Raw genomic sequence first — 21,886 nt, 5'->3', positions numbered from 1 at the left:
CTCTTTTAGGTTTTGATAAAAATGGATTATGTGTATGTGCTCATTTTGTGGCTGGGTTCTTTCACAGAATAAAATGATTCTGAAACTGCATCTGTCAGTGGTTTTCTTTTTATACTCAGGAGAATTCCGTTGTATGAAGAGAGCATGGTTTCCCTGTTCTCCTGTTGATGGACACTGTGGTTGTTTCCAGCGTCTGTCTCCTGTGAATAAAGCTGCTAGGTAGGGACTCTTGTGTACAAGTCTATATGCAGATGTGTTTTCATTTCTTTGAGTAGCATATGTAGGAGTAGAATTACCAGGTCAGTGATAAGGACATATTGTTGGATGTTAGAAGAAACTGCTAAAGTATCTTCCATTTGAAGCTGCCACTAATAAGGGAGCCCCAGTTGCTCCGGACCGTCGCCAGCACTTGGCATAGTCGGTCTGTCAATGGGAGCCGTTTGAGTGGATGTGTAGAGCTTTCTTACCACGGTTTTCATTTGCATTTCCCTAACGACTGAAGACATTTGTATATATTCTTTGGTTAGGTGCGTGTTCAAATATTTTGCCCAATTTTAGGTTTTGTATTTAATTCTGTGTCAGTTTTGGTGACTTGTGACTTTCAAGGAATTTCTCGATTTTACTTAAATGGTTGAATTAAATTATTATCCTTTAAATGTGTGTCTGTCTGTAGTGATGTCTCCTCTTGTTTCTTGCTCTGTCACTTTTTTTTCTTTCCTTGGTTTGGTCTGGTTTGTCAATCTTCTTAATCTTCCAAAAACCTACTTTAGATTTTTACTGATTTCTTCTATTTTCTGTTTAACTTCTCTTTTAATTATTTTTTCTATTTATTTTGAACTTAATTTGCTCTCCTTTCTAGTTTAAAGTAGAAAGTGAGTTCTTCATTTCAAGCTGCTAGCCCTCTGAGCAGGAGCCTCCCCCGTTTGTGTGCTGGAGTGCTCGTCCTTCTCGTTACGGGGTCCTGCTTTCTCTGTGGGTTACTGAGAAGTTTGTGGTTTAGTTTCCACACAGTTGGGGGAGGTGATTCTAGATCTCTTTGAGTGCTTTGGTTTCTAATTCTGTTGTCCTCAGATAGTAGAGTCCGTGACTTCAGTCCTGAATCTGTTGAGATTTGTTCTACGGTCCACTGCGTGGCTTTGCAGAGTGTCCCGTGTGCACTTGAACACGGTGCGTGCTGTGCCGGGGCTAGGCGGGGTGCTCTGCGTGTGGGCGCGAACTGGCTGTGGGTGCGTACACTCCACAGCCTTCTGGGTCTGGCTGCTTTCACTCGGCGCCCCGTGGTCTCCTGTCACCCGTGTCGTAGCTCGCACCCGGGCTCCGTCCCTCGTACGGCTGCACGGGCCTCCTCTGTGTCGGTGAGCCGCGCTGCCGCGGTGCGCTTCTCGGCTCAGGGAATTCGGGTTGTGTCCACCGTTTGGCTGTCACGGTGCTGCTGTGGTCGTGTGTGTACGAGATTTTGTGTGGATGTGTGTCCGTGTTTCTTGGGTATTTAGGGACCGAATTGCTGGGTCACGCGGAAGCTCTGTGTTTACCTTCTTGAAGAGCGGCGGCACCATCTTACATTTCTTCCGCAGTGTCTGTGGCTTCCAGTGTCCCACGTCCTCGCTGGCACTTGGCTTCCGGTTTTTCGATTCGAGCCATTCTCGAGGGTGTGAAGTGGTGTCTCGTGGCCTAAGTCCGAATCTCCCCAGTGGTGGGAGCCCCTTTTCATTCCCACGTGCATGTCGGACATTCGTAGGTCTTCTCTGGAGAGACGTCTCTTCAGATCCTTTGCCCATTTTGAAATCAGATTCTTTGTCTTTTTACTGTTATAAGAGTTCTTTTATGTTCCAGATACTAGATCAGGGACTTTTGTCTCTGGTTATATTAAAGTCCACTTACGGTTCTTGTGTCCTTCCTGGCCCTGCTACTTACCACTACTGTAACCTCATACATTGACCATTTGGCACACAGTGTCATGGAGAGCTGTATAGACCTTCCCAGTGTGGTCACATTTCATGAACAGTATCAAAAATTACATTCATTGGGGACGCCTGGGTGGCTCGGTCAATTAAACATCTGCCTTCAGTTCAGCTCGGGCTGTGATCCCAGGGTCCTGGGATCGAGCCCCACGTCGGGCTCCCTGCTCAGCGGGGAACCTGCTTCTCCCTCTGCCTCTCCCTCTGTGCCTCCCCCTGCTCCTGCTCTCTCTCTCAAAAATAAATGGAATCTTAAAAAAAAATTATATTCATTAATGCCACCATCAATCTAATTGGAAAATCCTTCCAATACTAGAAAGCTATCTAGTGAATGACAAACACATTTTCCAAAGTATTTTTTATTATGAAAAATTGTAAACATGAAGAAATATACGGAGAACACCTATGTACCTAACACTTAGATTTTACATTTAACATTTTATGATACTTGTTCTGTTACTTATCCATCCATCCATCTGTTCTGATTCACTTATTTTAAATTTTATCTGTATTGATTTTTCTTTTGCCTTTTTCTTTTCAAAACAAAGTTTCTGCCTTCTTGATTCGATTTGCATGAGTTCATTTATCTGTATTCTTGTTTTCTTTTTTTTTAAGATTTATTTATTTGAGAGAGCGAGTGAGCGAGAGATCGAGAGAACATGAGCCGGGTGAGGAGCAGAGGGAGAAGCAGATTCCCCGCTGAGCAGGGAGCCTGATGTGGGGCTTGATCCCAGGACTCCAGGCTCATGACCTGAGTGAAGGCAGATGCTTCACTGACTGAGGCACCCAGGCGCCCTATTTATATTCTTGTTTAGTAAAACATTCAGTTGTGTGTTTTTTCATCTGATTATAGCTTTGGCCATATCCCTTGAAGCATTGATGAGTATTTTTCTCCATGATTTTGTTTATTTATTTATTTTAAAAAAGATTATTTATTTATTTATTTGAGAGAGAGAATGAGAGACAGAGAGCACGAGAGAGGAGAGGGTCAGAGGGAGAAGCAGACCCCCCGCTGAGCAGGGAGCCCGATGTGGGACTCGATCCCGGGACTCCAGGATCATGACCTGAGCCGAAGGCAGTAGCTTAACCAGCTGAGCCACCCAGGCGCCCTTTTTTTTATTTTATTTTTTTATTTATTTTTTAAAGATTATTTATTTTGAGAGAGAGAGTGTGCGTGCAGGCTAGGGGCGGGTGGAGGACTGAGGGAGGGGCGAGAGAGAATCCTCAAGCAGACTTCTTGCTGAGCCCGGAGCGTGACTCAGGGTTCGATCCCAGGACCCCGAGATCATGACGGGAGCCGAAACCAAGAGTTGGAAGCTCAACCGACCGAGCCACCCAGGCACCCCTCTGTGATATTGCTTTATGATTGCCATTTTGATTTTATCTTTGGGTTAATCATTTGGGAGAGAATACTTTAATTTCTAATAAGTTGTATTAGTTGTTTAAGGGCTATACAGTTAAATCTTATGATTAAAGTTGATTTGGTGTCATGTGTCAATGGGTAGGGAACATGTGAGCCACCTGCTAGGCTCTGCAGCAGGCCGTCCCAGCCACACGGTCTCAGCAGTGGCGTTTGCTGATGGTGACAGCTTGTACTATTTGTGCGCCCCAGGCGTTCAGCGATGCGACCCATTTGACCCTGTCGTGAGGTGGCGAGCGTCACACTGGATTGGGGAGGCACAGAGTATTTCCTGGAGGGGCAGGCCAGCTTTGGTCTCCATGTCGAGCCGCGGTCATATGGAATCCATATATTCCTGCATACGTGTAATTGGCCTAAATGATCCCTGCATCTAAGGGAATGCAAACAAGCGAGGTGGGGTCCCCGGGAGGAGCAAAGATGCGGATTTGAAGATACGGAAGCGATTGCCCTTTTAATGCATTTTTTTTCTACTTCAGGTAAATCTTAAAATGAGAGAGATAACAGAGAAAGAAGTTAAGTTAAAACAGCAGTTATTGGAAAGTCCAGCTCATCAAAAGGTAAAGGGTAAATTTAATTATTCTGGAATGCGTCTAGTTAATTGCTCCCGGTTTTAAAGAATAGTGTCAGTGTTCACTACTTGCTTATTCTTAATTTGCCCACCCCTCTTCCTTCCCCCCCCGCCCAGGAGCAAAGCTCCGAGGTCCCCTGGCAGATTGGCTCCGTGAGGGCCTTGGGGGCGGGCATAGCAGTGCGCTCCTCGTTTCTCCCTGGCTGGGGTGGTCTTGTGTTTCAAGTGGGAGGGTGAGGGAGATGTTGGGAGGTATTGGAAGCTCAAGAATAGGGGGCATACAGCGTTACCTGGGAATTAGCTTCTAGATTTCACCGGTTGAGGAGAAAATTGCCTACTGTCAAAGGTGCCTTGAGAATCCCTTCTTTTGCTCGTGAGGTCCAGTGTAGCTGGTGGTGTATCTCTAAAACCCTGCCTGGAATTCAGACAGATAATGTTATGTGTCTCACGAAATGACACAGATGGTGCATTATCCATTCTGTTCATTTCTGTCCTTTCCTTCCCCTGTGATAGTATTTTTTTGCTAAGCAGCAGATGTGTGACTGAATCCACATCCCTTAAATGCATGTGCGATGTGGCCCAGTCACGTCTGTGGTCTCGGCGTCCCCTTGCCTCCTTCATTCGCTCCTGGACTCTGGGGATGCCATGGGCACCACACCCTGGGCCACACTTTTGTGACCCTCCTTGTTCTTCGGATGGGCACAGATGACGCACTGAGCGCCTCTCCGAGCTGCATTGGCGTCTGTCCTTCACGGTGCCCGGCCCGTGCCGTTTCCGGGGCGTTCTTTCCTCCCGCAGAGGCTAGTGCTGTGGGGGGGCCTGTGACCTTCCACGTCAGTCGTGTGATGATAGAGGGCATCCAGGTCACGGGCACCGGCAGCTCTTACTTCTCAGAGGACGTCCGGCTCTCCCGTGGATGTTGTGTGACGGTGTGTCTGACGCGGTCCGGCCGTGGCCTGTCTGCTGACACTCTCTCCTGCTTCCTCCCCGCTTCCCGAGCAGTCCCCCTCCAAGTGGTACTGGAAGTTAGTGCCCGTAAGTGAACTCCGTGCATCCAGACAGCCATCCTGTTGCAATCACTTGCTTCCATTAAATAGCTGCTCACACTCGAACTTGTTTCTTTTGTTTAAATGTTCTCCTTGGTATTGTTACTGCTTTTCTACAGTACGAACCATAACCTGATTCCGGGCTCAATGGGCTTTTTGTAGACCACACAGTTTGGTTTTGCCCAGTTTCTTAGGTAATTTTACAGATAGAGTTTAGTGTTTCTTCTTATGGACACTTATTTACTTGCTTATGTGATGGACATAAACATAAATGAGAGGATCCATCTCTAGTCTAACGGATACCAGAAGGAATAGTCTAATTTCCAAGTTACTCTTGACATTTTGTCCTTCTGATGTTACCTTCCCTAATGGTGATATTTAACGTGACATCTCCTAGTAAGTGTAACACAGGTCATGTGATGGATGCAGGCAGCGTGCCTCGTGGAAGGCCTCTCGTGTGGCAGAGGGGAACTAGCCTCTCTAGAGATGTCTCCTGGGGTGTGCGGAGCACCCCGCCCGGGGTGGGGAAAGGGGCAGCCAGGCGAGGGTCTGAATTGGGTCAGCAGGGATACAGGATTTCTAGAATCCAACTTAACATTAAGTGTGAATTTTCCCATAAAAAGAAAGTTAAAAAGCAGTGATTTGGATCTACAATTTCAGCTGTGCTCCCCTTGGTGATGTGTTCTAGAAGCAGAACCCCATTCCTGTGGACAAATACTTGGCTCTCCCAGTGGTGCATTTCAGAATGGAGTTGTGGAACACAGGGCTTTCTGTAGACTCTAACTGCCCATTCCTTTGGTTTAATTACTGGGACCAGATAGTCCTTAGAATTTTATCAGGGAAATACCAAGGCTGTAAGCTGGTCGGTGGGATCCATGTGCTGAATTCTGCTTTGTGGCCGACTTTGGGGATAATTTTGCTTCTCTTTGAGATGTATTTGTAACAAAGAAGAGGACAGCCTTGTTATGAGTACGTATCTCTTCTTGAATCCTGAAGGCCAAATTGCTGAATAGGAAGTTTTGTTATTTAGTGAGGATATTGTCAAAATTGGGCTGTCCTGGAGGAAGTCAAGTCTCAGCTGAGAGTCTCGTAGAAACTGGAAGATGCGACCAAGAGCAGTGACCCTTCAGCTTCCCTTGTAGACGTTGGTAGCCTCCAGTGCCCAGCAGGTGGGCTAGTGAGGACGGGCGCGGGAGGTGTGGTCAGGCCCGGCAGGCTTAGACATTTCACCCTGGTGCTCTGCAGCCTGGAGGTTTTAGAAACCTGACCTGAAGGTAATCGTACGAGCTCTCTGGACCCTGAAGTTCAGTTGTCTTCCCTGGTTTTAAACCCGTGCCATCCATCTTCAGTGGAGACGCCATTTGCTTCACTGCATGCTGTGGTCGGTCCCCGTGTGTGCTGTCTCGTGTGTGTGGAAGCCCGGCCCGGCGCATGCCCTCCCGCTCTGCATGCCGCGCCCCGGGGGCCCCCGCGGGCCGTGTGCACGCCGCCCATCGTAGCTGCTGCTGCGGGCCCTGAGAAACAAGTTAAAGTCTCCGTCAACACAGGCCTCAGGGACACGAAATAGACCCCATTCCTGCTTTGAAAGAATGTGTTAGATGTGTGTGATGCCAAGTATCAGTACTGATTAGCCCACTCTGTATATTTATTCAGACAACTTCAAATTCTCGATTGCTGAGAGATGGTTTTTCTTTGGGTTGAACCCCTCTGCAGTCTAAGTCTCAGAAATCCACAGTCGTTAGTATGGACTGCTGATTTTCTTTCTCCCGTTTGTCTCGTGTATTTTCTTTCCCTGGAAGAGATGCAGCTGTATTGTGAATGTTAATGCAGAAGAAACCGAGCGAGCGCACAGCGGGACACTGGGGACAGGCGCCTGCGTGGGTCCCCTCCCCTTGGCGGCTTGTGTGTCTGTACACTCGTCACCTGATGATCAGTGGTGGGGGCCGTGCTGGGAGGCTGGGGGTGGCTCGGAACACCGTGCACACCCTCTCCTGCAAAGGCAGAAGTATGGAAACTGTGGAAAACCACTTGTCTCAGCTTGCATGCGTTCAGTTTCCTGATGCTTTGTTGCATTTATTAGAGGGCCCGGTTGACGTATTCTATGAAATTTTGTCTAACCTGGTTTGGGGAATTTCTCAAACCGTACGTTAATGTTGTTTTGTACCTTTCTTAATGGCTGAGGTTAATGCTGATAATACTGAGAAAAGGAGCAGTAAGGCGGCTCTCCGAGCCTTAGCTTGTTCACCATTTAACTTGTTTCTCATCCGTTCAGAGTGCGCGGCTTTCGGTACTGTGGCCGTGCCCTCTGCCTCCTCTCTGTGCGCCCTGCGGAGTGGGACAGCCCGGCACCGTCGGCAGCTAGCTGCTGTCACCCAGGGTAGCCGTGGTCCTCGGTTCCCTGGATCTTGGCATGTATGTGCAAGGCCGACTCTGTCATCCTGACATTTGAGCTTTTCCCATATGATTGCCATTGTTGTAAACATCATCCAGCGGGCATTATGTTAGTTGTCAGTGCAACGGCCTGCCTGTGACATGGGTGGTCGTGGAGGCGCATCACGTGTAGACCGTTTTCCTTTTATCAACTGCAGGTGCGCTATCGCCGAGAGCACCTGTCCGCGAGGCAGCCGCCCTACTTCCCGCTGTTGGAGGACCTGATGCGGGACGGCAGTGACGGGGCCGCGCTCCTGGCCGTGGTCCACTACTACTGCCCAGAGCAGATGAAGCTGGATGGTGAGTGCTGCACGTCCCTGGGGGTGGGCCTGAGCCCTGCAGGAGCGCCCCACGCACACGGGTCCAGGCGTGTAAACGGCGGCGGAGTAGCACGCTGAGTCCTTGATCCCAGCTAGGATATTAGCGTATAGATTAAAAAAAAGACGAGGGTGATGTGCTTATACTTAACCTGCATTTTCATCTCATGAAGAAGTTGGATTTTGAAAGTATTTGGGTAAAGTCTTAGATATATGTGATTTTTCTTACATTTCAGAATGGTTAGGATTTTGTCCGTCTTGCTACAATTGGTTTAAAACACTTAGAACCACCGTGCCTGGGTGGCTCAGTCGGTTCAGCATCCAACTCTCCATCTCAGCTCAGGTCTTGATCTCAGAGTCGTGAGCTCAAGCCCTGTGTCGGGCTCTGTGCCCTACTTAAGAAATGAAACAAAACCAAAACCATCTAGAGCCTAGTTTGGGGATGGGCAAGTGTGGAATGCGTTTCTGAACGACTCCCGCACGCGTGGTGCTGGTGACAGGCCAGCTCTCAGGCGCCCGCGGCCCGATGGTGGGGTAGGAGATGAGGGTGGCTCCGTGGACCGCACGACAGCAGAGGTCTGCGGGGGCCTTGGGGACAGGAATTCTGATTGAGGTTTCCTAAGCATCCTTCCTCCTTTCTGAGGGAGGGAGATACAGGCCAGGAGCATGCCCAGACGACTCCCTTATCCCTGAAATATTTGTGTTAGACCCTGACATCAGGGGATGGCGCTGCAGCTGGTCCTGCCTCAAGCAAGAGAGTGCTGGATTCTATAGTTTTTATAGTAAAGCAATAGCTGAACTTGAGAGAAGGGAGAGTCTCAGGTTCCAGAGAGGGTCTCTATCTTGGAGTGAAAATCCCAAGTTGACACCTGTTCACCCTGGGGCCCATCAGGCCTCTCATGCTTGTCTGGCCTCGGGGCCATGTGTGTTTGGGAGCACTGTGACCAGAGCATGGAAAGGACTAGGAAAGGCCCACGCACCAGCCTTGGAAAGATGCAGGAGACTCGTTGGATGCCCGTGGCCCTAGGCCTGGGGTGGAGATCTTTCTTGAGGAAATGGAGCTGCCAGGATGGCTCATGGGTGCAAAGGGGTTGATGTGTATGTTGCCCGTGTGGCAGGGGGAGGTTTCTTCTTGAACTGAGTCTAGCACTAGTGGAAGCCTCGGGCCATGGCAGGAGGGCGGGTGGAGGTCTGCTTATGAGGGGCATCTCCAGGAGCCAGGGTTCACCGCGTACTCGCGGAGAACGACCACCCCACTGCTGAAGACGAGCTCCATGGGAAAGCAGGACCATGTGGGGAGGCAGCAGATACGACAGACTGGTTTGGCAACCCAGGTGTGGGTGAAAAGGAATGTTGGAACGAGAACACAGAATGTTCAAAATGACGAAGGACATAAAAGAAGAGGTGGGAACCCGAAGAGAGATGGGGGAACCGGATTGTTCGGTGTGTGCTGGAACTTTCCCGTGCTCTCCGCACCTCGTTTTGTGTTTCCATGCCTGTTGCCCTTTGTGTTCTGGGTATTTCTGGCTCACCAGCACAGACAGTTCCTGCTTCAGTTGCATCTGGCCTTCTCCTCTGACCTATCCACTGGGGGTCTTAAGACAAAACGAGTTTCTAGTAGGAGGGAGTCCCTAGGACAGAGGCGGGACGACGTGGCTGTGTTGAGCCTCGTTGCATCCGACAGCGGCACATCAACGTGGGTTTTAAAAATGACCGAAGTACAGGAGGAATGAACAGAACAGAATCACACTCCTGAGTTCAGTCACAGAAACTGATGAAGCGCCGATACGAGTGGAGGAAGGCCACAGAAGATTCGGACACGAAGCGAACAGGCTTGGTCCAGTGCACCGACTGCCGTGGAATATGCTCTTTTGAAATAAGCAAGCCCGGAAGCATCTATAAAAAATGGGCTTGATTAAGGCCCCCAAAGAAACCTTAACAGATTGCAGAGAATTGAAACTCTTTCTGCAGTGCATGCAGTAAAATGAGAAATCTTTCTCCAAACCTCTAAAATCTTTAATGCTTAGAAACCAAAGAAGATACTTTAAAGTATTTGTGGACCAACATCGCAGTCCTAGTGGGGTTCTCTAGTATGAGCTCTGCAAGGGCAGGGTTTCTTTTTTTTTATTTTTTATTTTTTAAAGATTATTTATTTATTTGAGAGCGCGCGTGCACGCACAAGCAGGGGAATGGCAGGCAGAGGCAGAGGGAGAAGCAGGCTCCCCACCGAGCAAGGAGCCCGATGTGGGACCTCATCCCAGGACCCTGGGATCATGACCTGAGCTTCCTGAACTGAAGGCAGCTGCTTCACCACCCAGGCGCGCCAAGGGCAGGGTTTCTGTTTGTCTTGTTCAGTGACACATCCCACCCATCTCACCTGTGCCGAGGACAAGTTGGCGTTCGGTAGACACTCGCTGTGCAGCGAATGAACAACACACACACAGAGCTTGTGGCGGGGAAGGGCAGACCTGTGGCCTCAGGACACATTCTGGAAAGTGAGGAATTTTAAAAATGAATGAACTAGGTTGGTCTAGTGTATTAGAAAAGAAGTAAGTCCAAAGAAAGTTGAAGGAAGGAGAACAAGGAGTAGCTTTCTCTCTCCTTCTGTAGTCCGACACAAAGGAGCTGAATTGCAGATTCTGTCTTGGAGGAAACCAGGACACATCTGGACCCTGAGCAGCAAGCACCTAATTAAGGAGCGGTGGGGAGCAGAGCAGAAGAGCTCGAGCCGGGGAAGGAGGCCGGCTCACTCCTGTAGAATCCCAGAAAGGCAGTAGAACAGACATGCTCGGGATGTGGGACACACTGGGGTCTTGGCAGGGGCACTTGCGGTGAGGGTGCGGGGCCCTTCACCCCATGAGGGGGTGGTGACCTCCCCCAACACACCTCAGCAGATGGGCGACTGCTCTTGGGGGAAGCTGAGCCAGACAGCTCTCGTCTCAGACCTCTTACACATGGGCGGGTACGAGAGGGCTCACCGAAAGCTGGGCCTTGCGTTGAATTCTTCATACTGGAAGGTGAGACTGCTTCTCCTTTCCATTCGCCTGCCCCAGGGAGCCTCCTTCCTTCCTTGGCTCCACGATGTCAGTCTGCGTACATTCACAATGGGGAAGGACTCACTGATGAATGAAGGGGGTCTAGTACATCCACACAATGGAATGTCATGCAGCCATAAAAGAAGAATGAAATCCTGTCATTTGCGACCACATGGATGGACCTAAAGGGTATCAAGCTAAGTGAAATAAGACAGATAAGTGTATAGTTTCACTTATACGTGGAATGTAAAAAACAAAACAAATAAATACTGAGGACAAACTGGTGGTTGCCGGGGGTAGGGGGGCAAACTAGGTGAAGGGGGTGAAGAGTACAAACCTCCAGTTATGAAATAAGTCACGGGAGGAGAAGTGCAGCACGGGGAATACAGTCAGCCGTACTGGAACAGCCTGTGGTGACAGGTGGTGACAGGCGGTGACCACACATACAGTGGTGAGCATTTCATAATGTGCATAATTGCTGAGTCACTCTGCTCTACACCTGAAACTAATATAATGTTGTACGTCAACTATACTTTGAGAAGTTGTGCTGGGGCACCCAGGTGGCTCAGTTGGTGAAGCGTCTGCCTTCGGCTCAGGTCATGATCCGAGCCCCGCATCGGGTGCCCTGCTCAGCGGGGAGCCTGCTTCTCCTTCTCCCTGTGCCCCTCCCCCTGCTTGTGTGCTCGCTCTCTCTGTCTCTTGCAAAAATAAATAAATATTTTTAAAAAGTTATGTTAATTTCCCTCTAATCTTTCTTGCTCTCATCGTATCAAGAGGAATAAATTAATGTCCTTGAAGACATTTAATTTTTACCAACATTTCTTGTATTAGTAATATTTAAGTGAACATGTTTTATATCTCGTTTCATGGCATAATGACAATTTTTATATCACTGAATAAATAAATGAATTAATATACAGTGCTAAAAAAAAAAAAAACAATGGGGAAGGAAAGATTCTCTGCAGAAACTGGCCTTGGGCAGAAGTCTCACAGCCGCAGCCCTCTGGTGCTCATCCGGGAGAGGCCTGGCTGCCGCCCGCTGCCCCACTGCAAAGCCTACTTCCTTACCCTTGACTCCGGGCGGCCGCCGATCCCGCAACATTCGAGGAAGGCACCAGCCAGAACTCGAGGCCATGTCTGCAGAGGCCATGCAGGAGAGAACACGGGAGATGAGGGGGGCAGTGGATCTGTGGCCAGGGACAGGGCACCAGAGGAGACCGTCTGAAGGACAGTGCCAAATACAGGTGTGCAGCGTAACTGGGCACCGACGGCCTCTGGAAATAAGACGTGGCTGCTGAAATTTCAGAGTTTGCTGAAGTGCTGGAGGACAGCTTTGAATTGCTCTCCCAGAAAGTAGAGCTCAAAACACAGTGGACAGTGGGAGAGAAGAGGTGGGACAGTGAGAGGCTCCGTCTGGACAGACACGACAGGAAGGCGGGAGAACTTAGCCCGGACGAGTACAAAACGTGCAGAAAATACGCTGTTCAAAGCCGCTGCCCGCTTGTGATGGGCGCCCTGGGAACCCACCGGTTCTCGACGCAGACGGACTCCTGTGGGCCTGCTCCACCTATGTGGTCCGCCCTCGGGGTCCTACCCCGCCCCTGCCCCCCTCCGGGAGCCACTTGCCCTGAGTCCTGAGCAAAGGAGGACCTGTTTATAGTCCTTGGAAGAAGTTTTTAAACTATATTCTTAGATCCTGAGAATCAGTATAAAAATTGTGATTTCCTTGGATTGTTCATTTACTGCCAGTCCAATAAATGAATTTTTTCAGACAAAGTAACGTAAAAATTCACCTGGAAGCGTGAAGGCCAAAGGGACAAAATGACTGTTTTGTAACATTTTATCTGGATATGTTTAAATTTACAGGAGAATGTACAAGGAATTCCTGCTGTAGTTCTATCCAGATGTTCTCATTGTTACATTTTGTCAAGTGTGTGTTGGATTTCTCTCTCTGAACCATTTGAGAAGGACTTGGGGGACAAAGGCATTCTCTCATCACAGAGGGATCAGGAAGGTTAACCAGTTAACGGCGCTAGAACACTGACTAACGGTCCGAAATTCTGTCAGTTGTCCCTGTAGCGTGCTGTCCGCCTTGGTCCCAGCGGGGGTTCGGGCTCCGCACCACTCACTGAAGGTGGTCGTCAGCCCTCTTCGTGGTGTCCTATCATCGGGAGCCCGTTCCCAGTCTTTCTTGTCTTTCTTGGCCTTGACCTTTCGAAGAGTACAGTAGGTCATTTAGTTTGTGGAATGTTCCTTGTTTGGGTTTGTCCATTGTATCCTCCTGATGAGATTCAGGGTGTGCATTTTTAGCAAGAATGCCCCAGAAGTGGTGGGCCGGTGTTGGTGGCCCCTTGGGTCACTTGGTTCAGTAGGTGTCGCCGGGCTTCTCCAGTCTGAGACCACTGGGTTTTGCTTTCTCATTAATTAGTAATTTGGGGAAGGGGCTCTGAGACCGAAAGCCTGTTTCTCATCAGACTTTGACCTGCTGGTGGTCCCGTCCATTGGTGGTTTTCTCTCTGGACTTTCCTATTTGTCCTTTAGCCTGCCAGTGCAGGGGAGTGGAGTGTCTTCTTGCCACTGACTTAAGTGTTGATTTATATCGGGGGGTCTCCGGGGTTCTTGTTTTATCCAGCAGATTATAATCCATGTGTTCATTATTCTGTTGTGGGTTATCGCAGGTTTCAGGCAAGCTGATTTTGGAAGAATAAGAGCGTGGGTACTAGGCTCTACAAAGACCAAGTTTTGTTGAACTTTACATTGGCCAAACCAGGTGGTTTGGGCCCGGGAGAGTCATGTGGCCTGAGGAGCGGGACCAGTGGTGTTCTGGGGGCTTGGTGCTGGTGAGGCGCACTGTGCTGTGGACAAGCAGCCATCTGTGGGGGAGACTGTGAGGTCCCAGTCCACCGGAGGTGGGTGTCCCTGCCTTGGGTGAAAGACCTACACCTGAAAAGGAAAACTTAAGAATTTTGAGAGGAAAATATTTTTAGGACATCAGTGTTGGGATGGATTACCGAAATTACAAAAAAGCACAAGCAATAGAAAAGACACTACATTTAACCATATTGTAGTTCAGTGTGCTGACAAAGGAACAAAATGAAATGATAAATGATATCCCTGAAAACATGTTTGGAACAAACATAAACTGACAAAGGATCGTCGCACAATCTTTTCGTAATCATGATGAGTAAAGAATTTGTACAAATGAATAAGAAGAAGGTGAACAACCTAGAGAGTGAGAGCAGGCTTTTGGTAGAAGAGAAAGTCAAGAATGACACCACACCAGTGGTCAGGGAGGTGCCATTTCAGAAGGGGGATTTCATGCCCGTCCAGGTGGCAGGAACTCCGAGGCCTGCTGATTCCCAGGTGGTGGTGGAAGGGGGCCGTGAGCAGGCAGCCGGTGTGTGGAGCGTAGCTCGTGGTCCCGCCCGCCCCTTCTCGGAGTATTGCACGTACAGAGAGCGCACACAGATTTGGTTCTCACGGCATAATAGTGAGAATTGTAGGATGCTGTCTAGCTGTTCACATGAAGGACTAAAATGTACTCGCATCCACGTAGACGGACTTGGAAACATAAACCTGAGCTTGGGGGAAAAACGGGCTGCAAAATGGTAGGCGGAGTGTTATCATGAATGTAAATTTAAGAAAGCCGGGTCAGTGGTGTAGTGTGGACGGACACACAGCTTGGTGGCTGTACCACAGCCCACGCTGGAGGGCTCACGCAGCTGGAGGAGAGCCGTTGCCCTGGGGTGGGGGTGGGCTTCAAGACTGTCTATGGGGGGCGCCTGGGTGGCTCAGCCGTTAAGCAACTGCCTTCGGCTCAGGTCATGATCCCGGGGTCCTGGGATCAAGCCTCGCATCGGGCTCTCCGCTCGGCGGGAAGCCTGCTTCTCCCTCTCCCACTCCCCCTGCTCGTGTTCCCTCTCTCGCTGTGTCTCTCTCTGTCAAATAAATAAATAAAATCTAAAAAAAAAAAAAGACTGTGGTATTTTATCACCGAAAGAAAAGATCTGAATCAGATAAGGTGTGGTATCATTTTTTTCCATCTGCGTAGAGGGTACTTGGGAATCTGGTCCTTAACATTTGTAATGTTACATAATCTGAATTTTAAAATAAGGGTGCGTTTCCGAGCACTGTCAGTGCACATGGTTACTCAGCTTTAAACAGGTTTGTCTGGAGAGGTGACAGTGCGGGCCGTGGCGTCAGACCGGGTTCCTCCGTGAATGTGGCACACCACACATCTCACTTGTCGCGCTTCTGAACTCTTGGCAGTGGCTTCTTTTTAAAAAGAGTTACTTTAAAATAAGTTCTGCTTCTGGCATTCTTTTCTTACGTGTGTATATTTGCAGGCAGAACAACTCTTAAGTGCTCAGTGCAGCTCCTTCCGTGTTCGTCCTGAGCTGTGTCTCGTGGTACTTGTCCAAGAGCAGCCGGCTCCCAGCCCCCCAGCAGTTGGACTCCTGGGACCTGAGGCACATGCGCGAGTTGACCGCTGGAAGGGTCTGGCATCCTGCAAAACGGTGTACCTGGGGATTGTCCCGCCCCAGGTGGCCAGTGGCCAGCAGTCCCAACCTCTTTGACGAAGGGAGACTTCTGCTGTGTGTTGTCTCCTGATTTTTTTGTGTGTGTGTGATTAGTAGTATTCGGTATTATTCCTTGGATAGCCCGACATTTCCTGTTCTGTACCCTGTCCGTCCCCCCCAGTGGAGATCACTTCGTGCAGAGGACTTGCAGTTGGTGAACGAAACGCGGTAGAACACTAACCAGCTTTGTGCAGCAAGGCCCTTTTAGAAACTGCAGGGTGGTGCTGCTGTCCATTTCAGAGCCCCAGTCTTAAATCTCAGATAGTTTGTTACGCTTTTTAGATGTTAACAGTTAAATTCAGCTCCTGGCGATTCGTAGATCTTTTTCGAGTGTTTCCTTGCTGTATTAGGGCGTCACTGTCATGTTTACTATGTTTAAGTCTGAAATGTTACCCTTCTGTACCCCACCATTCTCCCCATTCAGGATGCGTTCAGGGCAGAATCAGACACACGCCGACATGCACTTTCGAAGCAGAGTGTCTTCGTGGTAAAATGTTCTTTTGTTTTTATTTGTCAGACATATGCTTGAAGGAGGTCACATCGATGGCCGACAGCCTGTACAACATCCGGCTTCTGAGAGAGTTCTCCAACGAGTACCTGAACAGATGTTTCTATCTCACCTTAGAGGACATGCTCTATGCTCCCTTAGTGTTGAAGGTAACCATGAGTTATTGAAGACACACTGTTCAAACCCATGAAGGAGTAAGCTACTTATCGCATCCGTGGTTCTGTTTGTTTTCTTGTAGCCGAACGTTATGGTTTTTATTGCCGAGCTCTTCTGGTGGTTTGAGAATGTCAAACCGGATTTCGTTCAGCCCAGGGATGTTCAGGAACTGAAAGATGGTGAGTGACAAGCCTTTGGGGAATTGACAGTGGGTTTTGTCCAAGAGATGCCAGGTACAGAGCTCAGAAGGTGCCCGTCACGGGCCTCTACCTTTCCGTACAGGGTGGTGTTTGAGTGCTTCCTCCTGGAAACACAGAGACCTATGTGGCTGTCTTTGCTGCCTGTCTGCGGCTTCTGCGTGTGGCCCACAGCACTTACTCAACAAGCTTTTCTGCTTGGGGCCTGTGCTTGTCCTGCAAAATCAGAATCCCAGCTTACTGGGAGAAGAGCTTCTGGGTGGTTCCCGTTAGTCTCCTTGGTTGGAAAGTAGACAGCTCCACTCTTGTCCATGAGGAAGGAAAAAATCTGTTGACCATGGGGTAGGATAAATCTGCCAGCCTTTGAGAATCTACAAAGATGTAAGAAGGTGGTATGGGAGAATATCTTTGTGTCTGTGTGATTCCTTATAAAGAATCTAAAAGGCCACAAAAGAAACAGAAATTCAGCCATGTTAAAATTAAGATTTTTCTTTTCACTGAAAGAAGATAAAGAGTTAAAAAAAAAAAACAAAACAAAACTAGTCACAAGGGGGAGAAGATGCTTATAACATGTACAACAGATACCAGGTACCTGGAGTGTATCCCTGGTACCCGGAGCGTGTCCCTAATACCCAGAGTGTATCCCTGGTACCTGGTATAACTGGTCCCTGGAGCGTGTCCCTGTATATAAAAAGCTCATGCATTTCAATAAGAAAAAAGAATAGAAAAATGACCAAAAGACCTGAACAGGTAGTTCAAGAAACTAGTATTGCAAATGCCCAATAAACTTACGGAGAGATGCATAGTCTACTTAGTACTGAAAACAGCAGGGCTGACAGACAGCCCCAGCAGACTGGCAGTAAGATAGCTGAGCAGTGCCAGGGCTTGGGGCCAGAATCAGGTGCGGTTCCCTCCCCTTGCCACTGCCGCCCCAGCTCAAGAACCTTCACACCATCTCTTGCCTGAGAGGCTGGCAGCCTGTTCTGCCTCTGCCTGCCGGGCCCCGTCCTAGCTGCTGCCTCACTTGCCCTCTTTCCCACGGTGTCCTGTGAGGTCGCGTGCTCACATGACCCTCTCTGTGCCTTGGACCTTGCTGTGCTGTCCCGGGAGTCTCTCCCCCCCGCCGGGAACTCACCCAGCAGCGTGTGCTGAGCATCACCCGCGGAGCAGGGCTGGTACTGGAGGTGCAGATGGGAAGATGCGGCGTGGGTGACCGCTCCGTGTTGTGACGTGTGCTCTGACCCGGGAGACCTGGCCTCCGAAGGGTCGGTGGTGGTTTTTCAGACAAAGCGGGAGGGAGGCTTGGAGGCAGCAGTGCCCGGAAAGGGAGCACGTGTGAGGCTCGCTGTGGGATGTGGCCTGGCTAGCGGGGCCCACGCGGGCCCCTCTCTTCTGTAGGGCGAGCCTCTGGCGCGACGCTGGCGGTGGGCTGCTGCCCGGGTGTGCTGGCACTTTGGCCTGCAGGGGCGGCTGTGCCGCGCAGACGGGAAAGGCGGCCCCTCGGCAGAGCACGCGCGTCTGCTTAGCGGTCACTGGTCCTCCCAGGGAGGCCTGGTGTAGTTGGCATGCCGCCACGTGCTCGCTTGGCCTCGTTGTGGACCGGTGCCTGCTGCGGCCTGTGTACCGCCTTTCTCCTCCGGGCCTAGGCCCGCCCCTGCCTCCGGCTCCTTCACGGGCGAGCCCGTTGTGCCAGCCTGGTGGGGCCTGGGGACAGGCTGGCCGGTCGCGGCCAGCAGCCTCTGCCCGCATTCCGAACCGACGCACCTGTTCACCGGGCTTGGCTTTCCTTCTGTCAGCTGGCTGTCCCGCGGCTACAGGCAGGAGCTGCGGGGTGCTGGGCCGCGGCCGAGTCACCCACGGCCCGACAGCGCCCGTGTGTGGTTGACGGCCATTCGCGCTCATCACTGGGAGTGTGTGGCGGCACTCTCTCGGGACACCTCGTTCTGGGTGTCCCGTGGCCGAGACACTTGGTCTCTGCCATGCCCAGTGCATGCCAGGGCTTGGTTGCTTGGTTTGTTTTCTTTTTTTTAATGTGTAAATTTGCTTTTTTTATTTTTTATTTTTTAAAATTTTTATTTAATTGACAGCGAGAAAGGGAACACAAGTAGGGAGAGTGGGAGAGGGAGAAGCAGGCTTCCCGCAGAGCAGGGAGCCCGATGCGGGGCTCGATCCCAGGACCCTGGGATCATGACCTGAGCCGAAGGCAGACGCTTAACCAACTGAGCCACCCAGGCGCCCCTGTTTGTTTCTTTAAAGATTTATTTATTTGGGGGAGAGAGAGAGTGAGCAAGTGCGCACGCATGTTGGGGGAGGGGCAGAGGGCGAGAGAAACTCGAGCAGACTACCCGCTGAGCACAGAGCCTGACACAGGGCTTGACCCTGGGACCCCGAGATCATGACCTGAGCTGACTTCAAGAGTCAGACGCTCCACTGACGGAGCCCTCCAGGCGTCCCAGGGCTTGGTGTTTGAAGGGGTGTGGTTCTTTGTGGTGGGCAGTGCGGCCGTCCCATGGCATCCGGGGTCATCCTCTGTGTTTCTCCCCCTGGGACTTGTCACCGTGTGGCTCTTTTCCTGCCACTGCCACCTGCAAGGCAGAGCGTCTGCGGAGCTGTGGGGCCCGGGCCTGTGGAGGGGCCCCTGCCTGGTCTGCGCCCCTCGGTGGGAGCAGTGTTCTGGGTCGCCATGTGATCTCCAGGGCTGTGAGATGGTGTCATTTGTGTTTCAGTGTGGATGGGACGACCTGGGTACCCTTGACCACTGGACCCCTGGTTCCTGCTCTGACCTTCTGTTTCCCTGCTGGCAGCCCCAGGGGCCGAGTACTCCCGCCCAGGCCCTGGAGCTCAGAGGTTGCTGTCTGTGTCTCTGCCGCGGCAGCTCCACGTGGGCCCTCCTGGCTGACTCTGGCCAGGACCCATCTGGTTGCTCCCCGGGCAGCCTGAGGACCTTGAAGTACAGTCTAGTGCTGCAGCCTTCAGGCCCCTGGGGTGCTGATCTCCTCCACCCCTGATGGCTTATTAGGGGGTTCTGCTTTACTGTTGTGGCGGGGGCGGAGGGCAGGCTGTGCAGCTTCTCCGGCTCCCGTCCACGTTCCCAGCACCCAGGGTGGACGCAGCTGGCCCACCGGCAGCTGGCCGCAGCGGTGCTTCAGGCCTCGGGGTGTCAGGATCGACTCACACCTGCTTCCAGCCGTCCGTGACACCTCAAGCGTCCCTTTGTCCCAGCACCCGGGCCCCTGAGTAAATGGTGTCTGTCCCTGTGGGGCCCGACTCTGGGGTCAGTGCGCGTGGCCTTGCCTCAGTGTTGTGGGTCCTCGCTCCTGCGGACAACTCTTGTCTGGGCGGATGGTTCCAGGCACAGACCCTGGCTCAGGCCCACACGCGGGGCATGCGGGAGTGACCTCCTGGAGCGGGGGGGACTGCCCTCCACACCCTGAGCGCCTGTGCTTGGTTTCTTCTCGCAGGACGGGCTGACGGGTGCCGTCGCGAGTCCAGGGCAGCCGCGGTGGCCAGTGGCACCCATAGTGGTGGTGGCTCATTAGTGGTCAGAGATGCCAGCCAGTTCCAGTTCTTGACCTGATCTGTGGTGTAGCTTTTCATTTTGGTGTAATATTTGCTGTAGTCATTACTACAAAATACATTTGTTGAATTTGAAACCGGTTTTTTGGAGAAGTTTGGTTTTAAGTAAAAGTTGCATTAGTTTTTAGTTCTTATAAAAGCTGCGTGGTTTTTTTTTTTTGGGTGCTTCTTGCTGATGTTTTAAGTAACTAAGTAACGTGGACATTTCTATAAATTGCCATTTCTGCAGCTAAAACAGTGTCACATAACAAGAGCAGCCGGCCCCCTGTTCCTATCTCCAACGCCACAAAGCGCAGCTTCCTGGGCAGCCCTGCGGCGGCGAGCCCGGCCGACGCACAGCCTCCCGCTCAGCCGCCGGCCGAGGGTGGCCACAGACACCGTCTGCACGACGAGCCTGAGCACCTGTGAGTCCCCGCCGTGCCCCCTTTTCCGCTTACTTCTCACTTGGAGTTGCATTGTCTTTCTGAAGGGGTGATGGAGAAAGTGCTGGGGGGTTGGCAGCGGGAGGGCCTCCCCCTGCCTTGCCCTCTGACCCCGGGACCCCCCAGGCAGGCGGAGGGTGACCACAAGTCACTGTGACCCCAAGTTGCAGTTTTGGGATATTTATCCCAGGTTTGAAGTTCTTGGTGCTCTTTTGGCTTCTTTTTATAATAATTTTTCCCAAAGAAGCTACGACTCTCTCCTAGATTGTTGTGAATTCATGATGCTCTTTATTGTACGTTTGCTGTTGACCTTGCAGACTGATAAGCCAGTGATTCTCTCTCCTGTTCTTTCCCATTTAGGGGGAAGGGGGCCTCTGCCTTTAGCCAGTCACATCCTTTACTGCCCCTGAGACAGAGACAGCAGAAGGCCGTGCAGGGGGAGGGCCCTCCTGGTAAGAGCGCCGTTTCCCCTCCGCCCTCCTCCGCCCTCCGATCTTCCTCCTGTAGCTTATTAAAATGATCGTTCTCAAGTTGAATGTTCCACTGTGATGTAGCCATTTTAGTTAGGAGATTATGGTAGAATAAATTTAAATTAATTTATTATTATATTGATGTCCCTCAGAATTTTTAGTCTTTACAGTGAAACTATCTTTGAAATCTAATAAATTATATGAAGTATACAGAAAATTGCTGTGTTGTGTTAAGCAAGAACGTCAGTGCGTTGATGTTTACTTAAGAGTTCTGATTATTTTATATCATGATTTAGACTAATGACTGAATTAGGTATTACTTATTGAAATTATTGAAATGGGCATTGTTGTGATGATCTGCTTTTCTTGGGCAGTTCTGGTATTGGTATCCTGCATTATGATGTATTTCCTTAAGAAATGGTTATTATGTTGAAAGAATTTCAGTTGCTATGAAATGAGTTGCTTAACACTGAGCATCCTTAACACTGAGCTTCCTCACATGCAGATCAGAGACACCGGTCCAATTCTTTAACCCGAGTTGATGCCCAGCCACGAGGTGCAGCAGCGTGGCCGGATAAGAAGAACAGGTGAGCTCTGCGTCACAGAGAAGCTTCTGTGTGAAGCACTTATTAGGCTCACATAGCAGTTCTCCAGATGGGGTCCACCCAGGGCTCACTGGGACCCACCCCGGGGGTCTGCGGGTCAGAGCCATTTCCCGACAGTGCTGGGCTGTTCTCTGCTTTTCTCACTCTGGTGACAGATTGAATCGGACGCAGACACGGGAGCCTGGGTGGATAGCAGAGACAATTACAAAAGTGTTTTGTATTATAAACTTTTTAATTTTAGAAAATATGGTCATTTCTCACAGAACACGTTTCTTTTTGTAATTTATTTATTTATTTGACAGAGAGGGTGAGGGAGAGAGAGCACGAGCAGGGGGAGGGACAGAGGCAGAGGGAGAAGCAGGCTTCCCCATGAGCAGGGAGCCTGATGTGGGGCTGGATCCCAGGACCCTGGGATCATGACCTGAGCCGAAGGCAGACGCTTAACTTGGCTGAGCCACCCAGGAGCCCCTCTTTTTGTAATTTTTAATCATGGATTTTATTTATTTTATTATTATTTTTTTTAATCATTGATTTTAAAATGTTTCACTTTTAATTTCTAGTGTGATAAATTTTTGTATTGATAAATACATAATAATAC

General features: G+C 50.4%; 1 protein-coding gene across 4 annotated transcripts in view; it reads left to right on the top strand.

The window, feature by feature from the left end:
* The window catches only part of CAMSAP1 (calmodulin regulated spectrin associated protein 1), a 59,984-nt gene that overhangs the window by 27,247 nt on the left and 10,851 nt on the right, over positions 1-21,886 (top strand). For all 4 annotated transcript variants that reach the window (XM_021690995.1, XM_021690994.1, XM_021690993.1 and 1 more), the window contains exons 4-10: positions 3,855-3,935; positions 7,581-7,722; positions 15,872-16,011; positions 16,101-16,197; positions 20,021-20,195; positions 20,574-20,665; positions 21,189-21,270. In XM_021690995.1, coding sequence (XP_021546670.1) covers positions 3,855-3,935; positions 7,581-7,722; positions 15,872-16,011; positions 16,101-16,197; positions 20,021-20,195; positions 20,574-20,665; positions 21,189-21,270 — 809 coding nt within the window. The remainder of the gene's footprint in view (positions 1-3,854; positions 3,936-7,580; positions 7,723-15,871; positions 16,012-16,100; positions 16,198-20,020; positions 20,196-20,573; positions 20,666-21,188; positions 21,271-21,886) is intronic.

This window comes from Neomonachus schauinslandi, chromosome 13 (assembly GCF_002201575.2).
Source record: "Neomonachus schauinslandi chromosome 13, ASM220157v2, whole genome shotgun sequence".
NCBI lineage: Eukaryota > Metazoa > Chordata > Mammalia > Carnivora > Phocidae > Neomonachus > Neomonachus schauinslandi.
Note: the sequence above shows the minus strand (reverse complement) of the source record. Positions and strands in the feature narration are given on the sequence as shown.